This window comes from Bathycoccus prasinos, assembly GCF_002220235.1.
Source record: "Bathycoccus prasinos genomic : Chromosome_12".
NCBI classification, from domain to species: Eukaryota; Viridiplantae; Chlorophyta; class Mamiellophyceae; order Mamiellales; family Bathycoccaceae; genus Bathycoccus; species Bathycoccus prasinos.
Genome location: NC_023997.1, coordinates 623,879 through 649,692, shown reverse-complemented (window position 1 = coordinate 649,692; position 25,814 = coordinate 623,879). Strand labels below are relative to the sequence as shown.

General features: G+C 47.9%; 12 protein-coding genes across 12 annotated transcripts; 5 read left to right on the top strand and 7 right to left on the bottom strand.

Moving 5' to 3' along the window:
* Nucleotides 1–24: 24 nt before the first annotated feature.
* Bathy12g03530 (unknown protein) lies at nt 25–2,043 on the bottom strand (the record flags this gene model as incomplete). Its single annotated transcript, XM_007509757.1, has 1 exon — nt 25–2,043. One exon carries the CDS (start codon nt 2,041–2,043, stop codon nt 25–27), a length of 2,019 nt encoding a protein of 672 aa, XP_007509819.1.
* A 104-nt stretch (nt 2,044–2,147) lies between these two features.
* On the top strand, nt 2,148–6,692 carry Bathy12g03520 (excinuclease ABC subunit B; the record flags this gene model as incomplete). The annotated part of the gene is made up of 1 exon (XM_007509629.1): nt 2,148–6,692. One exon carries the CDS (start codon nt 2,148–2,150, stop codon nt 6,690–6,692), a length of 4,545 nt encoding a protein of 1,514 aa, XP_007509691.1.
* A 190-nt stretch (nt 6,693–6,882) lies between these two features.
* On the top strand, nt 6,883–8,431 carry Bathy12g03510 (adenylosuccinate lyase; the record flags this gene model as incomplete). The annotated part of the gene is made up of 2 exons (XM_007509735.1): nt 6,883–8,243; nt 8,278–8,431. 2 exons carry the CDS (start codon nt 6,883–6,885, stop codon nt 8,429–8,431), a joined length of 1,515 nt encoding a protein of 504 aa, XP_007509797.1.
* Nucleotides 8,432–8,530: 99 nt separating this feature from the next.
* Nucleotides 8,531–14,170, bottom strand: Bathy12g03500 (predicted protein; the record flags this gene model as incomplete). Its single annotated transcript, XM_007509823.1, has 1 exon — nt 8,531–14,170. One exon carries the CDS (start codon nt 14,168–14,170, stop codon nt 8,531–8,533), a length of 5,640 nt encoding a protein of 1,879 aa, XP_007509885.1.
* A 298-nt stretch (nt 14,171–14,468) lies between these two features.
* On the top strand, nt 14,469–15,272 carry Bathy12g03490 (putative alpha-agarase precursor; the record flags this gene model as incomplete). The annotated part of the gene is made up of 1 exon (XM_007509886.1): nt 14,469–15,272. One exon carries the CDS (start codon nt 14,469–14,471, stop codon nt 15,270–15,272), a length of 804 nt encoding a protein of 267 aa, XP_007509948.1.
* A 211-nt stretch (nt 15,273–15,483) lies between these two features.
* Nucleotides 15,484–16,095, bottom strand: Bathy12g03480 (predicted protein; the record flags this gene model as incomplete). Its single annotated transcript, XM_007509955.1, has 1 exon — nt 15,484–16,095. The coding sequence occupies one exon, from the start codon at nt 16,093–16,095 to the stop codon at nt 15,484–15,486; it is 612 nt and encodes a 203-aa protein (XP_007510017.1).
* Nucleotides 16,096–16,416: 321 nt separating this feature from the next.
* Nucleotides 16,417–17,424, bottom strand: Bathy12g03470 (predicted protein; the record flags this gene model as incomplete). Its single annotated transcript, XM_007509777.1, has 1 exon — nt 16,417–17,424. One exon carries the CDS (start codon nt 17,422–17,424, stop codon nt 16,417–16,419), a length of 1,008 nt encoding a protein of 335 aa, XP_007509839.1.
* Nucleotides 17,425–17,635: 211 nt separating this feature from the next.
* Nucleotides 17,636–18,694, bottom strand: Bathy12g03460 (ribosome biogenesis GTP-binding protein YsxC; the record flags this gene model as incomplete). The annotated part of the gene is made up of 1 exon (XM_007509668.1): nt 17,636–18,694. One exon carries the CDS (start codon nt 18,692–18,694, stop codon nt 17,636–17,638), a length of 1,059 nt encoding a protein of 352 aa, XP_007509730.1.
* A 359-nt stretch (nt 18,695–19,053) lies between these two features.
* Nucleotides 19,054–20,541, top strand: Bathy12g03450 (unknown protein; the record flags this gene model as incomplete). The annotated part of the gene is made up of 1 exon (XM_007509902.1): nt 19,054–20,541. The coding sequence occupies one exon, from the start codon at nt 19,054–19,056 to the stop codon at nt 20,539–20,541; it is 1,488 nt and encodes a 495-aa protein (XP_007509964.1).
* Nucleotides 20,542–20,674: 133 nt separating this feature from the next.
* Nucleotides 20,675–21,880, bottom strand: Bathy12g03440 (fructose-1,6-bisphosphatase; the record flags this gene model as incomplete). Its single annotated transcript, XM_007509874.1, has 1 exon — nt 20,675–21,880. The coding sequence occupies one exon, from the start codon at nt 21,878–21,880 to the stop codon at nt 20,675–20,677; it is 1,206 nt and encodes a 401-aa protein (XP_007509936.1).
* A 327-nt stretch (nt 21,881–22,207) lies between these two features.
* On the top strand, nt 22,208–23,326 carry Bathy12g03430 (predicted protein; the record flags this gene model as incomplete). Its single annotated transcript, XM_007509966.1, has 1 exon — nt 22,208–23,326. The coding sequence occupies one exon, from the start codon at nt 22,208–22,210 to the stop codon at nt 23,324–23,326; it is 1,119 nt and encodes a 372-aa protein (XP_007510028.1).
* Nucleotides 23,327–23,378: 52 nt separating this feature from the next.
* Bathy12g03420 (predicted protein) lies at nt 23,379–25,475 on the bottom strand (the record flags this gene model as incomplete). Its single annotated transcript, XM_007509824.1, has 1 exon — nt 23,379–25,475. The coding sequence occupies one exon, from the start codon at nt 25,473–25,475 to the stop codon at nt 23,379–23,381; it is 2,097 nt and encodes a 698-aa protein (XP_007509886.1).
* Between the last annotated feature and the right edge of the window lie 339 nt (nt 25,476–25,814).

Here is a 25,814-nt window from a genome sequence, read left to right as displayed (position 1 = left end):
AGCAAATACAAGAATGGCGTGTTTTCACAGCCTACTGCGCATATTATCGGAACGTAAGTCCCACGCGTCTATAACTTCTTGGTCGCGCTCGTAAGAATCCATTATCTCACCTATCCCACCTTGCGTTTCGCTCACATTGACTATAAAGTTGACGTCCGTGTATACATTGGCTCCACCACTTCTTGTCGCCAACCGCGCGTTACTCGTGACGACACCTATAAGATGTCCTGTCCTTCCGTCAACTAAAGCCCCACCACTAGCACCACTTCTGACAGAAGCTGAAGTTACGAGCATGGTCTTCTTCCCAGCAATCTTGGATACGTATCCGTGATTAACTTCCGGTGACGCTTTATCGAACTTTCTTTTCCTGACGTTGTTCCCGAACCGATCGTCGTGCGCAACGACTAGTACTTCATCACCGATTGCCGGGGAGCGTTGTTTTCGCGCAGGTCGCCTCGTTGGTAACACGATTGGAAGCGCTCCACGGCCTCCATTTTTTAGAGAGAGCACACGCACAAGTGCCAAGTCTAGAGGACCTTTGCTTACTCTTTGTACGACGCCACGTCTCCAACTTCCGTTTGAAAATCGCAAAGTAATCGCGTTCTTGCTATGCTTTTCCTCCTGTATCGCCGGCAGTACGACGTGCCGATTGGTTAATACTATACCTTCCGAGGAGTCGCCATCATCACCGGTTTTAGAAATCAATATTCCGCTACCGAAGTGTGCGCCGTCTAGAATTTCAACCCGGCACACCGATTCTGTGGCATTTCTAGCCGCCGATACGATTTTGTTCGTAGTTAGGGGCATATCGTCATCTAGAGTATTATCGGCGTCATCTCCTAATATCCACGGCGCGTGTATCATCAGAGGAAACGCACCGCGGCTCGAACCACCATCTCGCTCTTTTGCAAACGATAAAGGTGGTATGAGTATACCTACAACTATTGGTTGACCCTTTGATCTACTGGTACTTTCGTCGAGGAAAACTGGCGATCCCTCGGCTCCAGGCTTTAAAGCGATAGACAAGTCAACCACGGAAACCGCCGGTGATACTACGCCGTTTATGTTGCTACTCGTACCTTGATTCGCTATAGCCACCAATGCACTCGAAATGCACCCCCGATTGAGCAAGCGCGAAAATATGTTCGGGCTGAGCACACCAAATGGACTTCCTATGGTGGTAATCTTCGTCCCTGCGTGAACGGAAACCTTAGTACCACTCTCAGCAGTGTTCCTCCTGGCGGCGGCGTCACTTTTCGTTCTGCTATAATTACTTCTTCTGTTGTTAAAGTTCCCACCTGAACTCTTCCTCTGTTCGCGCTTGTCCAGATCGTACACGTTACTATCCCTACTTTCGATTACTTCCTTCAACACTACAAAACTCGCCGCTCTTTCCACTATTCTCCTCACCTCTCTCTGTTTCAAGAACCCTTTCGCCTCGCACAATCTTAACGGCACCACGCCTTCGAACGACACGTCCACGATATTCTGTCCTGCGATCGCGTTGACGATGTCATCGATTGCGCGCTTAGAGGTTACCACGTCCACAATTTTACACTTCGTCCACGTTTTTTTCTCGAAATTCCTTGCGTGTATAACCACGGACGGTTTCAGTTTGAATCTTTTCCCGTGACTCCTCTCGCTTTCCCCGTTATCTGTTTCAGTTGTCATCACCGTTGCGCTATCCAATACCAAAACGTTCTGCAATGCGCTCAAAGGAACCACCCAAACGTTCAAATCATTATTAGAAGTATCATCATCATCATAATCATCGTCTCCATCTTCTCTCCTCCGCATTCTCTCCGCGTACATCTCCCCTCGCCTCCCTAACATCCTCGCGTTCGTCGCCGAGCAACTGAAACAATGGAGCGTAGGAATCCCCCATTTGCTCGTATTCGCAATCGACCGTTGAATGGCAAAGTCCACGACGTCTGCCGCGTCCGCTCGAGAGATGTATTTCGCATCGCGCAAGAGTTCCTCCGTCCCGGTTATTCGGATTAATCCGGCTGCCTGCTCCGCAGCTTGGATGTTCTTCGAATTCATTTCATTTATTAATTCTTTTTTCTGTTGTGTTTTTCTGTGCAAAGCGGAAAAGTATATAATTCTTTTGACGAATTTTGATTTTTTTTTTGTTAATATTAATTAACATGAGCACCCCTCTTGATTTTCTCTCGAGACTTCTGTCTTCGGTTTGTTGTAAAAAGATTCTCCGTCATAATCACATGAGCTTTTGTGTTCGTCATCACGCGCACACCACCACCACTACTACCGCTTTTAAGAGTCAAACGACAACAAAAACAACCAAATTCGTTACTGCTGAGTATTTATTCGTATCATCCAACAGCAGGAATAGGAGAAGAAAAAGGTTGGTTGACGTTTCTTCTCCGCGGGAAGTGGGTGGTGGAAGCATGTTTTTGTCGCGTCGACAAATCCGAAGCGTCGTGGGAATCGCCAGACGGCGGGCGACGTGCGCATCGTCATCGCCGTCGTCGTCGTCGTCGTCGTCAAATAGAAAAATTTCGAACGAGAGCGCATCTACGTCTTACGCGAAGAATCATAGGGATGTCACGGCCCCGTTCCATCCGGGCGGAGACCAACCTTCAGCGATTGCAAAAACTCTGAAATTGTTAAAAGAGAAGGACAGGAAGTTTGTCTCTTTGCGCGGCGCCACGGGTACGGGGAAAACGTTCGTAGTCGCGAACGTCATCGCGGAACATGAGAAGCCGGTATTGGTTGTTGTGCCGAATAAGACATTGGCAGCGCAGGTTGCCAGGGAGTTGAGAGGGTATTTACGAACGTCGCATTTGGTTGAGCTTTTCGTGAGTCACTTTAGCGTCTACATACCGGAGAGTTGTCGTGGAGGTCGATACGTCGAAAAGAGATCTGCGGTAGACCCGGATTTAGATGCATTGCGACATCGCGCGACGAGAGCTTTGGTTGAAGCGAAATCGACGAATAGAACACCAGTCATTGTGGCTTCGGTGTCGTGTTTGTATGGTTTGGGATTGCCGTCAGATTTTGTCGATGCGGCTTTATTTTTAGGCAAAGACGGTGAAGTGGGACAGTATGGGAACACCGAGAAGATCATCAATAAGCTCGAAACGGAGTGTCTGTATGAACGCGCACCGGCGTTTGGAGCGGTCGAGCGTGGGCAGTTTAGAACGAGAAATAAAGGAACAGACCAAGTAGAAATCCGAGTATGGCCGCCGTACTCAAATGAACACGTGGATATTACGTTGGACAAACATAGCGGAGATTTCTTGGAAGGCAAACGCGTCGTATATAACGAAAAAGAACAACAACACGAGACTGAATATATTAACGCCATGACGATTTGGCCGCGAGTGCACTACGTGACGCCAAAAGAACGCGTCACGATGGCTGTAAAATCGATCAACGAGGAGCTGGTCTGTAGAGAACACGAGCTTCGGGAAGAAGACGCTGTGTTAGAGGCGGATAGGTTGAGGCAGAGAGTTTCTGCAGATTTAGAAATGCTCAGAGACATAGGATGGTGTCCAGGCGCGGAGCATTACTCTAGACACCTCCGTGGAGCAAAACCCGGTGAGCCGCCAGTGACGCTGTTAGACTATTTTTCTCATGAGAACAATGAAGACTGGTTACTGGTTGCCGATGAATCGCACGTCATGCTGCCGCAATTACGTGCCATGTCTGGCGGCGATAAAAGTCGAAAGGAAAGCTTAGTGAAGTACGGGTATCGCTTACCTTCCGCTTTGGACAATCGACCGTTAACTGGAGATGAATTCTGGCAACGCGTCCCGAAATGCCTACTCGTCTCGGCCACTCCTGGTGACGACGAGCACGAGTGGTCCGGTGGCGAAGAAGGGAGCGTAGATATGGTTGTCAGACCAAGCGGAATATTAGACCCGCCGACGGAAGTGTTACCGAAGAAGAACCAACTTCCCAAACTCGCCTCCATGATAGAAAAGCGCGCACGGAAGGGTGAAGCTTCTCTGGTTTGTGCGTTGACAAAAGCTGATTGCGAGGATTTAGCTGCGTATTTAACCGGCAAAGGATTACGAGCGGATTGGATGCACTCTGAACTCGCAGCTCCGGAGAGAGCAAAACGGCTTGCAAAACTTCAACTCGGTGAGCTTGACGTAGTTGTTGGTGCCCAATTACTTCGCGAAGGTTTAGATTTACCTCGCGTTTCGTTGGTGGCTATATTAGACGCGGATGTTTCTGGGTTTGCGAGATCGTCGCGAAGTTTGATGCAAATGATGGGCAGAGCGGCGAGAAATAAAAGTGGCGAAGCTGTTTTATTTGCAGATAAAGAAACTGACGCAATGAAGTCCGCTTTGAAAGAAGTCGAGCGGAGACGTCGAAAACAAGCGTTGCACAACGAAAAGTACAATGTGACGCCAAAATCTGCCACACAAGGAAGTGAATCCTCGGAGCGGTCCTTATTTGATATCATGTCTGAAGAAATTGACGCCGAGAAAATGTCCGTAGGAACTATGCTATCCAAAAGTAGTTCTAATAATAGCGATAACAACAATCATGGTGGAACTATAAACGACGAAGAAGTGGAGCGCGCTTTGGAGAGATGGCGACAACGACGAGAACCTAACTCGGAAGGTTTCATAAGAGCGACGACCAAGACGAAAGCTTTGGAAAGGAAAATGAAGGAGGACGCATTAGCTGAAAGACAAAAGCGGGAAAATCAAGCGTATATGGAGAAAGATGGTACGATACTGGGAGATTTGATGGACGCTTCTGGAAAATCCTCCTCTTCCTCTCTCGGCAACGCCGAAGCGATTCTTACGAAACACTACGGTTTCGACGAAGCTACAATTTCTCGAGTGAAGAAGATCCGCGAGATGCAGAAAACACTTCCTGCCAAATGTGGCGTGTACCGTTTTCTCGATAAGAACGGCAAGTCCTTATACGTTGGCAAAGCGAAATCTTTGCGCTCCAGAACCTCCTCGTATTTAACTCCAGGCGTCCTTGACAACTCGGCTCGTCACCGGGCGTTGTTATACAAGGCGGAGTCAATAGATTGCGTTTTGACACCGGGTGGCGAAGCCGATGCACTCGCACTAGAGGCCAGAATTATCCAACGTGAAAGGCCGCGAATGAACATCTTGCTCAAAGACGTCCCGAGATCCGAAGCTGCGTATATTGTTCTCTCGCCTGACGGTAAAATGTTTGTCGTAAACAGCTCATCTAAAGAGACATCCGACCCTAGAACTTTCGATAATAAGTGGATATTTACGCAGACAACCTACAGAGAGGCACGTAATTTGTCACGTAGCGTAGATACGGCGCTTGATCTTCGAGGAGCGCGTTTCCGCGTGAGATACGGCGACCAAGATGCAACGGAAACGCTGAACAATCGCATCACAGCGGCCCGCTTGATTTTCGAGAATAAGATTGGAGAGGCAATGGAACACGTGGAAAACACGTGCGCAAACGAGGACCCAAGAATTGTGGATAGACTAAAGTCGTTATCAAACACGTGGATACAAAATCTTGAGGATTCCAAAAGTAACGGCTCGTTAGCTGCGTTCTTATCGCTCAGTGAGGAGGAGAGGAAAAATTGGAATGTGGACGTATGCGCAGCGGTGAAATCTGGAAGATTCATTTCCGTGAAAATCGCGCGCGTGAGAGACGGAAATGTTTTGGATGTTTTAGGGACGACGGTTGAAACGTACGATGACAACGACGAAGATGAATCAACAACCCTTGATTTGGCCGAGGCTTGTCAGCGCACCATCGAGTCCACGTACGCGTCGGCGCGATTGGTTTCGTTGCCCGATTCAGTGTATATTCCCCACAAATTCCAAGACGCGAAAGAAGCTGGAGTGGCGTTCAAGTCGCTCGGTATCCGTAAGCGTATGGTTAAAACGAAGAAGAATGAAACGTATTTGAACGCTTTGGCGAGCTTAGCTCTGGAAAATGCCCGAGAAGAAGTGGAATCGATCAAATCTGAAAATGACGTTTTGACGACGCTTTCCTATGCCTTAAACATGGAATCACCTTTGACTTCTACTCTCGCGAACCTCTCGGACCTTTCTATCGAAGGTTTAGATTGTTCACATTTTGCGGGCGAACACGCCGTAGCCGCCTTCGCGCGTTTCGATGGTTCCACGGAGTCCTCTGGTAAACACAAAGTATATAACCTTCCTGTGAATTTGGTGAACCCGTCGGATGATTACGAAGGCATTCGAGTAGCGATTTCAAAAAGATGCCAATCGCAGACGCCTCTGCCGGATGTTATCTTAGTCGATGGTGGAGCCGGTCAGTTAAGAGCCGCAAAAGATGCGCTCGAAGCTGAAGGTGTTGGCATCACCAACGTGGTCTGTCGATCTGACCTCGAAGACCCTTCGTACTGCGAAACCGGCAAAGCGTTGGAAAAATTAGTCTTTTCACGTCGAGTCGCTTTAGCATCGCTCGCAAAAGGACGCAGTTCTGGCACTGAGCGCGTTTTCTTAGTTGCAGAAGAAGAAGGAGAAAAAGAAATCGAGCAAAGCACGACCGACACCGCCTTCACGCTTGGTATAGGCGTCGAGACGGTTGTTGACGGTCCCGCTATGCACTTGTTACGTAAAGTTCGCGACGCATCCCACAGCGTCGCCATAGGTAGTCAGCGAAGACGCAGACGCGAGTCCAGGTTCAGAGAGTTCATCGCGAAAGAAGAATTAGAAGAAGACGACGAAGTAGTCTCGGTTTAGAAATAAATGTTTTGTATTATATGTGTTTTATACGTTTCGCACTCTCTCCCTCTTGGCCTCTTCTCATTTGGTCTCGGATTCAAAATCATTCAAAAAAAAATTTCTGCCTTTTCTCCCGCATAAGAAAAACCACCAACGCGCGCTTTCCTTTGATACCCCGCACATTTTTAAAGCCCATCGCGAATAGAAAATGATTGCGGCATCCGTCACTCCATCGTGCGCTCTCTTGCATCGCGTCGATGTCTCTGCTTCCGGACGCCGAGCGTCATCCACTTTTAAACAACGAAAACAGAGTCCTCGAGAAAACCATCATCGTCGCGGGGTTGTCAAGGTGGCTGCGGCGGAAAACTTGGACGCGCTTTCCGAGCTCGTCGCCATTTCCCCGATCGACGGTCGATACGGTTCGAAAACGAAATCTTTGCGCTCTGCTTTTTCCGAGTACGCGTTGATTAAAGCACGCGTGACGGTGGAAATCCGATGGTTACAAACCCTCTCGGAAATCCCCGAGGTGTTTGAGGTGGAAAAATTTTCCAACGAAGCCAATCAGTTTTTAGAGAACTATTTGAAGAATTTTTCGCCGAGCGAAGCGATGAAGGTGAAAGAAGTCGAACGCACGACGAATCACGACGTGAAAGCGGTCGAATACGTGATCAAGGACGCATTGAAAGAGAACGCGGAGTTGAAAAAGGCGCTAGAGTTTGTCCATTTCGCGTGCACATCTGAGGATATTAACAACTTGTCGCACGCTATTATGTTGAGAGACGGCGTGGAAGTTTTGTTGCCAGAAATGGATAAAATTGTGGATACTTTGTCTACGATGGCGGTAGAGAATGCTGATGTACCGATGATGTCGAGAACGCACGGTCAACCGGCATCGCCGACGACTTTAGGGAAGGAGCTGGCGAACGTGGCGTACAGATTGGCGAGACAACGCGCTCAGATTCCCAAGGTGCCATTGTACGGCAAGATGGCGGGTGCAGTCGGGAACTACAACGCGCACATGTCCGCGTATCCAAACGTAGATTGGCAAGCCGTCGCAGAAAAGTTTGTGACTGGTTTGGGTTTAACGTTTAACCCCTACGTGACGCAAATCGAGCCTCACGATTATATGGCGGAATTGTTCGGCTCGATTGAGCGATACAACACGATTATTTTGGATTTGGATAGAGATATATGGAGCTACATTAGCATTGGTTATTTTAAACAGAGAACTATCGCTGGTGAAGTTGGATCATCCACTATGCCTCACAAGGTGAATCCGATCGATTTTGAAAACTCGGAAGGGAACGTGGGGATTGCCAACGCATTGTTTGCGCACTTATCGGCAAAATTACCAGTATCCAGGTGGCAAAGAGATTTGACAGATTCTACCGTGTTGCGTAACTTGGGCGTTGGATTTGGCCACTCCTTGTTGGCATATCAAAGTACGTCGAGAGGTTTAGGGAAGTTGGATGTCAACGCGGCGGCGATGGCGGCGGATTTGGACGTCAACTGGGAAGTCCTCGCGGAACCGATCCAAACTGTTATGCGAAGGCACGACGTGGAGAAACCGTACCGAATTGGCAGAGTTGACGAGAGGGAAAAGAGTGAACCAAGAAGGTATGCGGGAGTTTGTGAAGTCGTTGGATATCCCGCAAGATGCGATTGATAGTTTGGCGGCAATGACGCCGGCGACGTATGTCGGTAACGCTTCCGCGCAAGCTAAAAGAATCGTGGAGATGATAAAAAAAATCGAGTAAGGAGGGGTTAACTCCATCATTTCTTCGCGTTATTTATACACTAAAAGGAGCAATTGATGGATGAAAACTATTCATAATTTGCACACTCTCGATCTATAGCTAATCTTCAAACGTGACGTGCTTATTTTTGGGAGTCGCTTTAAGCGCGCTGAATGTAAGCTTTTCGGACGGCGTCGTCGTATGTCTTTCTTTTTTCACCGCAGCTGCTCGAGGTGTTCGTTCAAACTTTTTTACCGGCTCTATGCCCATCGAGCGCATCTCTTCTTCCATTTTTGTCGCCCGTTCGGCGTCGTATTGTAAGCCGATACTTCCTGTACCTACGTTAACCATTTTACCTAAAACAATCGCTGCGGACGGATTTTTTAATTTATCGACATCACCCCTTATAGCGGCTTCTGTCAAGAACGCTGTGGCCGTCTCGTACGTCATTTTCAAAAATGGAGAGGTGGAATCGTTGATACCAACTCGTGAGAACGGTCTGTACCCGCCTTGCTGGCACATGAAGTCTGAAATCAACGACAAGTGTCTGGCGTCGACGCCAATGCCATAGGCACCAAACACCCCTGAAATTTCATCTACGAGTGTTCGTCTCGCGGCTTCGACGCCGAGCGTTAACCGAACTTGCCAAACGTCGTTCGCTTTGATACGATTAACGTCGACTAAATCCTCGTTTGCAAACGCGGCATCGAAGGAGACACCATCGCATTGGACCGCTAAAGTACCATCGAGCTCGTCGCCGACGACGAAAACGCCGCCAATGCCTTTCGTGTATCGAATGTTGGACTTTGCCGCGGCATTATCGAGCAAGTTTTGTAAGAGAAGTAATGGAGTTGCTAAATCAAACTCAAGGATGACCGTAAACGTTTTCGCGCTCGCGTTGACGACGACGGCTTCTTGGATATCGGATAAGTCCTGGCGTAAACCACCCTTCTCTCGTGAAGATGCAGTTTCGTTTTTCGAAGATTTCTTCTTTTTCGAAGCTGCAGTAGCTGGTTCCGCGACTTCCGTTTGATCTGAATCGTCTGAATCTGAATCTGACGGACTACCGTCGTCTTTATCCTCGTCGGAAGACTTTGCAGAACCTTTCTTTTTCTTTTTTGCAGAAGAGGACTTCTTTTTAATCTTCCTTGCAATCTGTGCTTCGTCTTCGTCTGAAAATTCACCCGCATTGACTTTGTCGTCGTCGCCGTACGCTTCCTCGTCACGATCAGCTTTTCTCGCATCTGCTTTCGCGCCTTCTTCGTCGTCAGAGTTATCTTCGTCGTCGGAGGCGTCGTTTTCATTTTCGATTCGTTCCTTTGCGTTCAGTTTTGCACTACCTCCTTTTTTCTTCGGTTGGCCTTCGTCGTTGTCGTCTGCCGTATTCTTGCCATCGTCGTTGTCATCATCGTCCATATCACTCGGTTTTCTCGCGGCACCTGTCGCAGATCGTTGCCTTAATTTCACGATCTGAACATCAGCACTTTGCTCTGCTCGTTTCTTGCAATCTTTCTTGATGATTGCATACAGTTCCGCCAAGTAGGTTTCTTTGAAGCACGCTTCCATCTCTTCAAACGTCACGCTTCCTTTTGCTTTTGAAAATTCATCCGGGCATCTCATGGTCACCTTCACTTCGCACACGCGCGCTTTACAGCCATCAGACGGCGCGTCCGCGTACAACCGCGTCTCGCACGAGAGATCTTGCACCAACTCTGCAAAAGTCACTTTGCGCAACCGACTCGCGAGCCTATCCGCATACTTCTTAGCCATTTTATCTTTGCGCAGAGGCATGGTCATCACCGGTAATGTCGGCTTTCTGCTCGCCGCCATGAGTAGCTCGCGTAATCGAGGAATACCCATCGTCACGTTTGCTTCACCACGACCGGCAAAGTGAAACGTATTCAAGGTCATCTGCGTGGAAGGTTCGCCTACGGATTGCGCGGCGACGACGCCAACGGCTTCGCCCGGGCTCGCCATGGAGGCAATAAACTTCAAGTTCATAATCTTTGCAAACTCTTTACGAGTGACTTTGTGTGCTTGTTCAAACTCTTCGTCGGATGGAATGCCATGCGTGACGTGCAAAAAATCGTCCAAATCTTTTGCAAACTTTTCTGGTAAGATACCTAAACTCGTGAACTGGGAATAACGTTTCTCGTGTTCTACAACTGAGGATGCGTTTCGTGGCACGTCTGGAAATGCTCTCGTCTTCTTATCCATGAATGCATCTTCGGGATTGGAATTCTCTTTCTTTGATGAGCTATCGTCAAACTCACTCAGAGCGGATTTGTTTTGTAGTTTTAACGATTCGATGTTTTCCAGCGCAAACGCAAATTCTTTTGCGTAGACTCCTTTGGAGACTTCAATGCCGTCATCGCCATATAAGAACTGAACAATCGTGCCATCAACGTCCCGTACGGTATGATCGTAGTGAACTTTCAATCCTTCCAAATTTTTAACCAAACATCTTTGTAAATATCCAGATCGTGACGTTTTCACCGCCGTGTCGACTAAACCCTCTCTTCCAGCCATGCAGTGGAAATAGTATTCCTGCGGTCGTAAACCAGAATAAAATCGGTCGCTGATGTATCCACCCGCTCGCGGATCACAATCAAACGGTGCAAAACATGGTAACGTTTTCCCACTCGCCATTCTTGGAACGCGACGACCTTCTAATTCTTGTTGCCCGAGCGCGGCAGCGATTTGTGAAAAGTTCACCATCGAGCCTTTCGCTCCAGACATGGTCATTAAGGACAAGCAATTTCTGTGAAAGGGTTTCTTCGTGCCACTAGGGAGGCAAACTTTGACAGTAGCCGACGTGACTTGATTGAGCGCTCCAGAAGAGCGAGCATCGAGCGCGGCTTCGGAATCTGGACGTTCGGTGACTCTCGCGGAAACCGCCGAACGCAACGCCATCTCGGGAACATCCTTAACTTGTACAAACGCTTCCGCGGCTGATTTTGCTGCCGCGCCAGCTTTGGCCAACTCCTTCACGCGCAACTCTTCAGATTCTGCGACTAAAACTAAATCGTCCATCCCGCATGTGAACCCGTGTTGTTGAAGGAACAGAGTGAGTAATCGAGACAACACCGATAACAACTTTCCGGCAATTTGCTTTCCGTGTAATTCAGCAACGGCGTGTATTAAACCAAACTTACCGAACGCGTTCTTATCGACAACGCCAGTACAGATGTAATTTTGACGAACGATCAAGTCACCTTCCTCTTTACTTCCCCAAAACGTGTGCGGAGTTTTACACGAGTGTTTCAATGTAACCCCGGGACGTTGATACGCGACGTGGTCTAAAATCGTGCGCATGACATCTTTACCGGTCCATAGCCGTCTCGGCTTAAGAATCGTAGGTGGAGGCAACTTAATTGTCAAATTCTCGCGATCACATAAATCCACGAGAGCCGCGAACACGATTTGCGAGAACCCTTCTTTGTTATAAAAGCGGTCTTTGCACGTCAACAATACAGCGGAGCAGATATGATCTTGAATCAAACCTCTCAGCGGTTTCCCGTCCGTCGGCGCGTAGAATTGCTCCTCGGCTTTGACAATTTCGTATGCTTCCGCTCGCGCTTGATGATCTTGAGGAAAGTGCAAGTTAATTTCGTCTCCATCGAAATCAGCGTTGAACGTCGAACAATTGGCGTAGTGCATGCGAATGGTTCTTTGCCCGGGAAGGACGCGAGCGCAATGGGCTAAAATCCCCGGTTTGTGCAACGTTGGCTGACGATTCGTGAGCATAATGTCGCCGTTGCGTAGATGCCTGTAGACCTTCCTAGCAAGCGGTCGCCCATCGGCATCTTTTGCGGCTGATACCGACAACAAAGTTTTCGCAATGGCTCTTCGTTTTTCTTTGGAAAATCGCGCTAAATTGATAATCCTTCCGCGTTCGTCCTCGACGGCGTTCGCGCCTGGGTGTTCGTCCGCGCCTCGTTCTACGAGCTCACGCATGAGTTCAACGTTATGTGGCGTCACAAGTTCAGGAAACGTTAAGGTTTTGGCAAAAACAGGCGGTACGCCAATCTCGCCAGTACCTAAATACGGATCCGGCGAAATCACCGACCTCGCCGCGTAGTTTACTCTTTTCCCCATCATATTCATACGAAACAAACCTTGCTTCTTTTCCAACTGTTGACGAATTCCAATACCAACGCGATCTTGGATCCGATCCGCTTTAGTGGCATCCATCAGTCTATTCACGCCACCTTGAATGACCAACCACGCTCGAACGGCTCTCGAAGCGCGCACTTCTGGAGGTTCTGGAACCGTCGGCGGCGTTCGAAAGAGTTCAGTTAACGATAAATTGGCTTGAATTATCGCACACAAGTGCGTATTTTGCGGGTGCTCGAAAACCATATCGCCCATTTTCGAAGGCGGTCGAAGCTTTGGCGGCGGCACAAGAATAGTTTGACAGAAGAATCTGTTCGGATTGGAGGCTTGTCTTTTCGTCGTTAAATCTGAACTTTGATCGCGACCATTCGCGCACCACACTCTCGCGCACCATTCAAACTCGTTGCCCCACAATCTTCTCAAAATCTCTCTCGCTTCAATTGGTGTCACGTACATCGGTTTCGTCGAGCGCTCTTTAAATCCTCCTTCGTCGTAGTTGTCTTCTTCGCTGTCCGTCGATGAAGACAAGGACGAGCTATCGTCGTCGTCGTCGTCTTCAGAAGAACTGCTACTACTACTACTACCATCGCTATTTCTATCCCTACTGTTCTTCTTCGTCTTTTGTATAATCTTCTTTGATTTACCTTCAACGACGGTTCCTCCAGTCATTTCCGCCACGGTGCCGGAATCCACTTGCTCGTCCGCCCCTTCCGCGCTCGCCGCTTTCGCCAACTGTTTCATCGAAAAATCCACGTCAATACCGTTCGCTAAGTTGGTCACCAACTGCTTCTTCGGCAACGGTTTTCTGTAAATCTTAGTGGATCCTTCCGTGCTCAAACCAGGACCGAACGCTCTGCAATTCTCGCACCTCGCTTTCGGCACGCTTTTGAAAAACGAATCGATCAACTCTCTCTTCGCCGTCAACGCCGACGTCGTCCACTCCAAAGGCACGTACTGGTTCCCTCTCTTCGTCTTCTTCCTCGTCAAACTATCTAACTTTGGCATTAAATTAGCGTCCAAATCCATCATCTCCGGTGCCTCCCCACCTTCTTCCTTCCTCGTGTTCTCTCGATCTTTTCGATTTTCCTCTTCGATTTCGCTCAACTCTCGCATCGTACTCTTCGATAACTTCCACTGACTGACATCCGCTGCACTCTCTAATTCCCCTCTATCGATCAAATCCAATCGTTCTCTGAACATATTCACCCGTTCCGTGTGCATTTTAAACTTGTGACAGTTCAAACACGCGCATCTTAACACCTTCGTCACCGTCGGAAACAACAAAGGGTGATACACGGGAACCACCAAATCGATGTGCCCAAAATGCCCCGGGCAATGGTGTTGCGATAACCCGCACGTCGAGCACACGCCGAATTGTTCGATCGGGCCAAACGCCGGGTCGTATAATCCATCAACGACTGGGTTATTCAGAGCATCGAACAAGACTGGATTGGTGACTCTTTTCACCGAAATCTCTCGCGCTTCTTTCGGGTCGTAAAACGAAAACGACACCGAGGAAATTTCTTTCGACACCAAGTGCGGGTCTTTGACTTCGATTTCTTTCTTCTTCTCGTTGAAGAAATCATCGACTTCAAAGACGTCGTCTTCTGAATCGTCGTCGTCCACTTCCCTCCTGGTTTTCATGCTGAACAACAACAACAATAACTTATAGACGTTCTCGTCGCCTTTCTCTCCTCAAATCTTCGATATTAAAGTTGTTTCTGACGAGAAAAAGCGCCGCCGCAGAAAGACAAAAATTAACAAAAATCACAAAAAAGAACAAAAAGACGAAAAAGACGCAAAAAGAGTTCACTCAGCAGTCTGGCACTTTTTATTTGCGAACACTACAGGAACGGTTGCAACTACTTTTGTTGTTGTTGCTGTTGTTGTCGAAACAACAACAACAACAAGGAAGAAGACGTGTTATTAACGAATAACAATGATGAATTCTTTTAAGTATTATGTCTCACAACGCAGGGTTTTCCCTAAAGCACTCCTACTATTCATCATCATCTGTTGTTCTTCTTGTTGTGATGGGCAACAACAACGAAAGATCCTCTGCCTCCATGGAGGGGGCCAAACGGCGAGTTCCTTTGAAAATACGCGCGGTATGCAATCGCTCATCGCAGCTTTGCCAGAAATTGAGTTTGTTTTTCCCACGGGAAGTTACGACGGCCCTTTATGGATCCCAGATCCACCGAACGGGAAAGGGGAGCCGACGACGGATCCTGATATCGCCTCGCTTTCGGTGAATGCTTTAGAAGCGGTCGTCGCAAACCAAGGGCCTTTTTACGGCATTTTGGGGTACAGCCAAGGAGGAGCTTTCGTAACGACGTTTCTCTCGCAAACTTCGAGCGCGACGTTCGAGGTGGCGCTCATATTTTGCGGCTATCTCCCGACGACGCATCGCGGACTCGTGAGCCGCATCGACGCGGCGGCTCCGTTCGAGAACATCCGCGCTTTGGTGTTTATGGGAACAAACGACAACATCATACCCAACGATCTGTCGCGGGATGCCGCCGCAAAATATAGTTCAGCGACGCTCGTCTACGACGCGGTCGGTCACGAGGTACCGTGGGAGGCGACGACGAGCTTCCAAACGGTCACAGCATTCATCACTTCTCCCGGACAGAGTGACGCCGCGGACAGCGTCACATCTCCCGGACAAAAGTCATCCGACCACCGTTTCTTCGGCTTCGCGTGCGCGTTGTGTCTATTCGCGTACATTTTTACGACGCACGTCTGATTGAATATAAAGAATGTTATGCCGCGCTTGGCCAGTCTTCGTTGTGTTTCAACGATGAGCTCTTCTTCCGCGGAGTGCTTCCTTTCGCGCTGTTTTAAAAGTAGTAGATTTAGACTAGTAGTAGTAGTATCGCGAAGCGTTTTTAAGAATCATCTTCACATATGTATATAGGCTTTTAGTAATTTGTTATTATTGTTTTAATTTGCTAGTATCATCGTTTCCTCGGCGCATCCGCGTCTTCCATCTCCTGATCCCGGTCTCTTCGCTTCGACCGACTTCCTCTTCCTCCTCCGCCGCCGTATTCCTGTTGTTGCCCGTCGTAATCTTCTATAAAATCTCCACCGTACTCCTCTTCTTTCTCCGCGCGTTCCAGCTCTACTTTCAACAACTGACCGTATCCGCCTCTCCCGCTATCAAAGTTTGTTCTGTATTCGTCTCTGACTTGACCGCCCGATCGACCTCTGCCGAATTGCCTCCCGTCGACAAACCCCCAGTCGAAATCGATCCGAATTTCCCGGTCGTCCAACTTTGTCCCGTTCAGATGTTTCACCGCTAACTCCGCGTCTCTGCGGTTGTGAAACTCCACGAACGTGAATCCGCACGGCGTCATTTTCTGTTTGTCTAATCCCATCGTGATTTTCTTCACCGGGCCACACAAGGTGAATAATTCGTGTATTTGTTCCTCCGTGGTGAAAAAGGAAACGTTCCCGACGTATAACGTCGTCGACGTTCGCAAACGATCTAAATATTCCTCGAGATTACCCTCGAATCTTCGGTCTTTATACTGCGTCAACGGCTCTTGGTCTAAGAATAAACGCGCCATTTTTATGTTCTTATTATTATTATGTTCTTCTTCTTCTTTTCGATCGTACGAGTAATTGCGCAGCTTTTAAATGCAGAACAGATCGTTCAATTCAACAAAAACACAAAAACAACACAACACAACAAACGAGGTAAAGTATACATACGATGATGAGATGGAATAATTAGATTTCATCACGCTCTCTCCCTCTCTCTCTAAACATATATATACATACAAACAAAACACGCACACGCAATTCTATACGGTTTACTTTCTTCTCCTTTTCTATTTACATGCAGACATAACACACACATACGCGAGCGCTTTTAATATTATGCACTTTTAATTTTTGCTGCTCTTCAGATTATTCTTCTTCTTCGTCGGCGTGGCGGCATCTCGGAACGCGTTTTGACACAAATCGGCGACATCGCACTCGGAACATTTCGGCCGCAACGGCGTGCAGTATAACTGTCCAAATCCGACGAGTAATGGGTTGATTTCCACCCACTCGTCTTTGGGTAACCAGTTCTCTAAAGCGACTCTGGTGTCCTCGGGCGTTCTTTTACGAGGCGAACCGGCGTTGGTCACCGCGCACGATTCCGAAACCCACCCTAATCTCTCAGTAATTCTGTGTACGTGCACGTCCACACATATCCCGCTCGGTTTTTCCCACCCGACGTTCATGATTAAGTGTCCCATTTTCGGACCAACCCCGGGGAGTTCTACTAAGGACTCTAAATCCGGAGGAATATCTCCGCCGTATTTTTCTACGCATATCTTCGCCGCCGCTCGTAAATATTTCGCTTTGTTCCTGTGAAACCCGACTTGGTGGATGATTTCGTCTAAATCGTCTTCCGTCGTGTTCAATATCCCTTCCGCGGTGTCTTTATTCAACGCGATGAGCTTATTCATCGTCGCGTGATTGATTTGGTCTTTCGTTTGCGACGAGAGCATGGCGGAGATCAACGTCCGGTATCGCTTCTGTTTTTCGTCGCTCGTCTCGGCGATTTTCTCGCATCCCATGGTATCCACCGGCGCTAACGGTCCGTTCTTTCTCATCTGTTTGATCTTCGCTAAACACTCTTCCCAGTTCTTCGGCGGCGCTCGTTCGTGTTTCACGTTGTTCGTTGTTTTATTTGTCTTCTTCTTCTTCGTCGGCGTTTTTAACAACTCATCGTTATCGTCGTTGTCGACGGGGTCGTTACTCTTGGCTGCTTGTGCTGCTGAAACAATCGTCGTCAGCGTTTTCTTCTTTCCTCCTCCTCTTTCGCGTTTCTTTTCGTTGGTAAAAGAGTAGTTTGTTTTGGTGTTCGAGAATGATGATTTCGTTGTTCCGTCCCGGGAAACCATCGCGCCCATGGAAAAAAATCTCTCGTCTCTCCTCGTCTGAATCGTATGCGCGCTTCGAAGACGACCACGAAGACGAAAGAAGCAGAAGGTGTTCGTAACAGAAGAAGAACAAGAAGGTGTTTTGATAAAAGTAGTAATAAAAGTCTTCGTTGCGAAAAGCGGTGCCAACGAAAGCATGAGAGGAGTATTAATGGGGATGAACAAAAGTCTATTATAGTTCTACTTCATCACTAAACGCTTCGTCTTCTTCTCCATCTCCTGATCCGTTCTTCATGAACTCTCGTATTGTGGCGATGTGATTCAACAACTCTTTCTTCCCTTCCCCACTATTCGCGCTGGTAAACACGAACGGCGGCAACTCTTCGAACATTTCGCTGATTTCATCGGCGAACATGTCCACGTGTTCCGCCGGCGTCGCGCGTTTCCCGCCCTTGGCTTTCCGTTTTTTATCCGCCTTGGTGAACACGACCGTGGCTGGAATATCGTTCTCGGCTAAGAATTCCAACGCGTCCAGATCTAGTTGTTGGGGTTTGACCGTGCTATCGACTAATAACATCACGGAGATTAAGTTTTTCCTCTCTAACAAGTACTCTCGAGTGAACTTCGCCCACTCCTTCTTGAGATGTTCCGGCGCGTTGGCGAAGCCGTACCCGGGTAAATCGACGAGAAACCACTTCCCGTCGCCGGTGGTGATTTCGTAATGATTAATCGTTTGCGTTTTCCCTGGGTTTTTGGAGACTTTGGCGACGTTTTTCCTGTTCGTGAGCATGTTTACTAACGAGCTCTTCCCGACGTTCGAGCGTCCGATGAACGCCACTTCCGGGAGTTTCGTTTGCGGACAGTCTTGGTGTCGAACGACCGAGGAGATGAATTTGACCGATTTTATCGTCGCCGCTTTCGCTTGTTTTGCCAGTTGCAACTCTACGTAATCGTTTTCTAAATCTAAATCTTCTGAATCATTAATATCATCATCGTAATAATATACTCCTTTTCCTTCTTCTTTATCATCGTCGTTCGCATCATCCTCGCTTTGAGAATTCAAAGAAGAATTCAAAGAAGAATTGGAATTAGAAGAAGTGCTGCAACCTAACGAAGATGTGGCTCTTCTTACTAAATACCTTCTTTGCGAAGAAGAACACAAAGAAGTAGTATTCGTAGCAGCAGCAGCAATAGTACTCGTACTCGTAGTACTCGTGCTGGTGCGAGCGCAACAAATCGCCGTCGTCGTTCGTCGCGCGATGATGTTGAGCATCATCGAACAAGACCGCATCTTTTCTCTCTCGACACGTTCTTTTAGTATGAAGAAGAAGAAGAAGAAGAAGGAGAAGACAAAACAAACAAAAACAGAGAAAAAAGGAAAAAATTCAAAAAACAAAAAAAAAGAGATTTGATGAGTTGCGCATCACAAAAATTTCTCCTCACTCATCTCGTCTCGTTTTATATTGTACCACTGTGTGTTAAAGCACACAACGCGCACGTTTTATTAAAACATCGTCATCATCATCATCCTCTGCTTTTAATAATATATTTTTTGTAGGAGAAGAGAGAGAGAGAGAGAGAAAGAGGAACGACAACTCTAACAACGGATTTGGGGGGAATTTCCAATCAAACACATCAAATAAAGAAAAAATGCCGCCGAGGAAGAAGAAGAAGAACGACAAAGACGACGGGAAAACAGACGCGCAAAGAGCCGCAGTCCTCGAGACAGACGAGGAAATTTTGAGAGAGCGTCAAGTATCCACGAAAATTTATCAGTCCGCGCTGAGCAGCAGAATTGTCTCGTCCGCGTTGCCGTCCACCGCGGAGGTTATTCAAACGAGGAAAAACCAGCTGTTCAAATCGGACGCGAAAGATATCGCGAAGAAAGCGAACACGAGAAAGTCGAGACACATGGTGGTATTTCCCGGACAATTCGCGCAGATTAGTTTCATGAACAACAACGCGAGTGGTGGTGGTAATGGTGGTAACGGAGATAATAATAATAACACTACTTCTACTGCTACGAACGCGAACGCGGTGGAGTTTGGAGAACTCGCGGATTTGGATACGCAAAATCCAGTTTGTTACATCAACTTCCCGAACGGCATCGGGAAGATGAAACTGTACGGGACCATAGCGAGGGCGAGAGAGTCGAGGTATTTCACCTTGAACCTTGGAAGCGGAGGCGGCGGATCGTCGAGGAAAGATTCAGGGGCGAATGCGAACGCGAATCTCGAAGATTTCTTCGACGGGGTGTTAATATTCTCCCAATGGGCTTGGATCGGGACGAAAGAGGAGAATCCGGAGGAGAAGCCATTGTTGGAGATTCCCGAGAGCGTTTGGAAGACCATGAATAGCGGGAATAAGAAGACGGCGATTGATTGGGAGAGGAAGAACAACAGCACGTTGGGCAAGAAAAAAGGAGGAGGAAAGAAGGGAGATGAAAACGACGACGCGAACACCGACGCCGCCGACGATAGCGTGATTACGCTCGGCGACTCCGACGAAGAAGAAGGTGAAGGAGGAGGAAAAGATAATAAATCAAAAGACGCCGCGGGTGGTCGAAGACCGAAACGTCAGGCAGCGGCGAAAGCGGAGAAGAATCTCGCCGATAACGACGGTTTAGGAAACATTGATTTCGATGGAGACGACGACAGCGATTCAGACGACGGGCACATGACGTCGCCGCAAGCGCTCGTGAGAGGGAAAGCGACGATATCAATAATCTCGCCCATCCAGCCGAGCATAGCCGGGAGAGAGGTATCGTTGCGATCACCAGGCGGTGGAGGTAGTGGAAACGCGAAAAAGAAATCATCGACGGACAAAGCTGCCGCCGCGGCTGCCGCGAAGAAAAAGGCGCAACATCAAAAGAAGAAGAAACGCGAGGAGCGAATCGAGCTCTCGGACGCGGACGACTCGGACGACGTCATGGACCTCATATCGTCGGACGAGAGCAGCGAAGACGACGAACCAATCGCGAAGAAGGCGCGACCAGCGAGACGTTCTAGCGCAACGGCGACGAAATACAAGGAAGATTCGGATTCAGATGATGATGATGCTGACGAGGATGGAGAATCTGAGGAGGAGGAAGAGGAAGAAGAAGAGAGCGACTTCGACGACGACTCAGATTTCGAGTAATATAATTCTAAAACAAACACGAGAAAAGTAGCGAGAAACCAAGAATAGATTATAAATTTAGATGCGAGTGGTACAACACGTAATGATAACAAACAACAGCGACAACGACAACGCGAGGATTACTTCTTCTTACTTAGTGCTCTTTCAAGAACTTCTGTAATCCGAGAACAGCGCTGTTCGATCCCACAAACATGGGCGATTTTTGATGGATTGACATAGGTTTCACTTCCATGACCCGTTCGTCGGCCATTTTCCCTCTCGTCGCCATCCCGTTCGCTTGCTCCGCAATCATAGCAATCGGCGCAACCTCATACAATAATCTCGCCTTACCTTCCGTCGCCTTCACGTCTGGAGGGTACAACCAAATGCCGCCGTATAACAACGTTCGATGGAAATCACCGATGAGAGCGCCGATGTACCTATACGACCAAGGATCTCCTTTTCTCCCGTCGATTTCGCCCGTTTGTAACTTTTTCACGTACTCTCTTAACTCCGGAGCCCATAATTGCACGTTCCCGTTGTTCCCACTATAAATGCGTTTCATATCTTTGCCGTCTGGAATTTGTAACTTTTCGTGCGACATGACAAACTCGCCGATTTGTTCGTCCAGAGTGAAACCAAACACGCCGTGACCAGTGGTAATCATAAAAACGCACGACGAAGAAAACATGCAATACCCAGCCGCGACTAAGTTCTCCCCGGATTGATTCGCGTTTTCCGTGCAGTTTTTCATGATTTCCTCGGCAGATTGCGTCGGGTCAATGTCGCACTCTCCGGGTGAATAAATGCCAAAAATCGCACCCGTCGTGACGCACGCGTCGATGTTCGAGGACCCATCGATCGGGTCAAACGTCACCACGTAATCTCCATTCCCAACGTTCGTCGCTGATAAAACCGGGTGATCTTCCTCCTCCGTAACAATCACCGAACTTCGTCCGCATTTTTGTACCGCGTTTAAGAAAATATCGTTCGCGATGACGTCCAACTTCTTCTGTTCGTCTCCGCTTTCATTTTTCCCACCCGCTAATCCAATATTCCCTTGCAACGGAGCTGCTTTCACTAAGCTCATGATTTGCTTACACGCGATGGCGATGGAATTGATGACGATGACTAAATCGTCGTCCAAATTCCCGAGTTGTGCCTGGCGAGTCAGCCATATGGAGAGCATTTTTTCCGCAGAACTGTTCGTTGTTTGTTGTTCTTGAGACGCCGAAGAGTAAAATCTTTTTTTTTGTGTTCTTCGTGTTGAACAACTTTTCTTCATCATCATCATCATCATCTTCTTCTTCTTCGAAGACAAAGAAGAAGACAAAGAAGAAGACAAAGAAGAAGAAGCCATCGTCATCGTCGTCGTCGTCGTCGTCGTCATCGCGTTCTGTCTCTCTGTCTGTCGTGGTAAAAAAATGAGGAGAAAGAGAAAGAAAGAGAGAGAAGAAGAGAGAAGAGATGAGAGATATCTTTTATCCACAACAAGAAACTTTATGAGAGAGAAAAACTTGTTTTGTGTTTTTTGTGTTTTTTTTTCGATTTGAGAGTCACACGTTTGACCAAAAAGTCGTCATTGTACTCGTCGTACTCACAATTCGAGATTCCGCACTGAACTGTGAATTAAAAACGAGAAGAAGGAACACAACACAGAAGAAGAAGAAGAAGAAGAAGAGAGATGATGTCTCGCTTTGTTGCGACCACCACGACCACGAGCGCTGCGACTCCTGCTTCTGCTCGTCTCGCCGAGAGTCGTCGTTTTTGTCGTCGCGGAGGAAGGAGTCGTGCGACGCTCACCACGTCGACGCCTTCTCTTTTGCCCCCGAAAACGACTTTTAACGACGACGCGATTCTTCTGTGTCGTCGATGCAAAGTGCGAATTAATGTTGTTCGCCGCCGCTCGGGCGAGGGTTTGGGTAGGAAAAGTTTTAACGCCACGAGCGCATCATCTCGTTCGCGGAAGAATAATGCGTCGTACGGCGGCGACAGCGGCGGCGACAGCGGCGCGTACTATGAAAAGGAGAACGATGGAGGAAGAGGTCGTCAGAAACAAATGCAACAAGATCGACTGGCCTATACGAAGTCGAGAAACAGAGAAAATACGTACGATTTTGCGCCAACGAGAAGAGGAAATAATAATAGTAATAGTAGCGGGTGGTTTGAAGAGGACGAATACGAGACGCAAGAACAGAGAAAAGGAGGAGGAAGAGGAGGAAGAGGAGGAGGAGGAGGACGGAATAGTAATAATAATAATAAACAACCTCGTCTGTTTCCCCGAGAACTGGATAAATTCTTAGTCGCCGGCGCGTTTGTCGTCGGTATCGGCGCCGGCGTCGTTTTCGACACCGCAGTGGACTTGGAACCGTCCAACGTCGCGTCCAGGGAGATTTTAGATCGACGAACGCCGTCGAGCGAAGTGTGCATGGCGAACGGGGCTTCGGCGATGGTGTTTGACCAGAGGGTGTTTTTGTCCTTGAATCCTTTCAACGTGTACGTGGCGCAACCAGAGGTGAAACCGGGGTGTGTTTTAAGAAGATCAAACTGGTCGGTGTTGGAGAGAGAGAAAGTAGTCACGCAAGATCAAGAGAACGATTGCAAGAGGAATTTGAACACGTTCGCGTACGTCGGGGATTTGAAAAAGTCGCCAGAGGTGTCGTGCGTGTATCACTCTGAAGAGGCGGAGAATCAGTTCATGAAGGACCCGTCGAAAGCGGTGTTGGGCGACGGCGTGAGAGGGAGCGAGAAGGGCAAGAATATCGCCGGTGGCGGAGGAGGTAGTAATAACAAATCCTTTCGATAGATGCAAGGTGCAACTGTGCTCTCTAAGTTTCAACTAAATCCTATATATATGACTAACGACCGACGAACTCGTCCAGCGTTTTCTGCGTGGCGTCGAAACTCTGTCTTCGATCGGCCGCATCTTCCATTTTCGTTTCCATCTTGTTCCCTTTTTTCGTACCGTCGAGAAAATGACCCAACGTTTCTAGTTTATTTTGAACGCTTTGCCATATGATATCGTCCACGCTATCTTTTGCGTGAAGAAATTGAACCAGGACGGAATCTCGCTGTCCAATTCTGTGCGCGCGGTCTTCCGCTTGAAGTATTTCCGCCGGCGTCCACGAATATTCCGAAAAGACGACTAAACTCGCGCGCGTGAGAGTCAAGCCGACGCCGGCGGCTTTAATCGAAAGCACTGCCACTTTCGGTGAGTTTGCGTCGCACCTTTGGAAGGAATCCACTAAACCTTGACGCAAACCGCTCGGCGTTTCGCCATCGATGCGAATGAACTTAGTTTTTGTCTTCTCCATCGTCTCCACGGCGGCGTGTAGCAAACACTTGTGGTGCGCGAAGAACAAAATTTTCTTCTCCTCGTCGACAGACTCAAGGAGATTTTGAAGATAATTCTGTACAGTTTTCACCTTCGCCTCTGCAGTACTTAAGTAATATTTGTTCATCAACATTTTACGCTCTAAAGTTTCCGTCTCTGGTAACGCATTCATAGCCTGAACGATCGGTTGTATTTTTGAAGTCCTCTCCGCTTTCGGTATCTCCAAGAAAATTTGTTCCCGTTGTTTAGGCGGGAGCTGCGTGAGCACGTCTTTCTTCTTTCTGCGAATCATGACCGAAGAAGAGACGACGGCGAACAACTCTTGACTTTCGCTCGACCCGCTAAAGGCGCCAAATCGCCCTCCTGAACAATATCTTTGACCATATTCTGATAATTTCGGAAAAATATCCGGTCGCAAACTCGTCAGTTGCGAAAATAACTCGATTGGTTTCGCCAGAGCCGGCGTGCCGGTAAGACAGATTGCTCGTTTCGCGCGTATAAGAAAGGGAACGACAGCCATCGTTCGTTTGGCTTTCCGGTCTTTGAGAAAGTGCGACTCGTCGCACACGACCACGTTCGCTTTCATAACGTTGAAAACGAGCTCGAATAACTCCTTCTGTATCTGATTACAGATGGAATACGGCACGATAATAAAATCGATTTTTGTCGATGCGCTGCCGCTGCCGTTGCTATTTTTTCGCATTTCGTTCAAGATATCCTTAGACTCTTTCGCGGATTCAATCTTGCGCACTTTCACTGCGCATTCACCTTTTCCATCGTCGCCATCAACTCCCCCGAGCCATTTCTCGATTTCGTGTTTCCACGTGTCTTTTAAACTACTAGGACAGAATATAACACACGGCCAATCTTTCGAATAAACTTTCGAGACGCCCAAAGCTTGAATGCTTTTCCCTAAGCCCATTTCGTCACCAATCATAGCTCGACCGTCTCTCTTAAGAACAAATTTTACGCCTTCGCTTTGAAATGGAAATAACTTATCTTTAAACGGAATAGAATTGAACTGATTGTCGACCATTTTATCGTGAATCATTCGATCCGCGCTTCGCAAACTTCGTCTCACGAACGGGTGTGGATAAAGGATATTCACCGCGTCGTTGATATCAAATTGGCGCTTCAAACTCGACACGACTAGATCCAACCTTCCGTGAGGTATACCATCCCACGTGATTATATTTTTCATCACCGTGCCGTTATTAATTTCTTCCAACTGTTCTCTTCTCTCGTACTCTTCCGCGCTTTCTCTTGCGAACGCTGCGTCAAACTTCGCGACGAGTCTGTCAAACTTCCGAGCGATTGGCGCCGAGATGAACAGTTCAAACTTAACGCGCCCAGCGTTATTATTACCACCCTCGCTGGGTAAAATGGATATCTTTTTCACCGCGTGATGTTGATGCTGGTAGTTCTGTTGCTGCAAAACCTCTTGTTGTTGTTGTTGTTGTCGTTGTTGTTGCTGAGAATTTTTCATAAAATCAAACGCGTTTGTCGTCGTCGTTCTCTGCTTCTTTCTCTTCTCTTCCTCTGCTCGAACGATAATTTGATCGAACTTTTCCTTGTCCATCTCAATCTCAAAGTCGTCCTCCTCCTCGTCGAAGAGCGACATCGGAGAAGAAGAAGATGAAAAGAAGATGAAAAGAAGATGAAAAGAAGATGAGAAGAAATCTAAGCACCGGAGGATTTCAATATCGTAATTCTTCTTCCGTCGTTAACTAATACCGAGAGGGAAAGAGAGAGAGAGAGAGAGGGAAAGAAGAGAGAAAACGACGAAAACGTCTCTAAGAAATGCGGCGCATCAAAGTTTCGCTGAAAATGTCATCTCTTCTTCTCGTCTCATCTCTTTGTGTTGTTGTTCGCCTTTACACGGTGAGGAGGAGGACAACAAAAGCAGTGCGATTTTTTTCTCCAGCAAACAGGAGGAGAGACGATGGTCCAACCGTCGTGT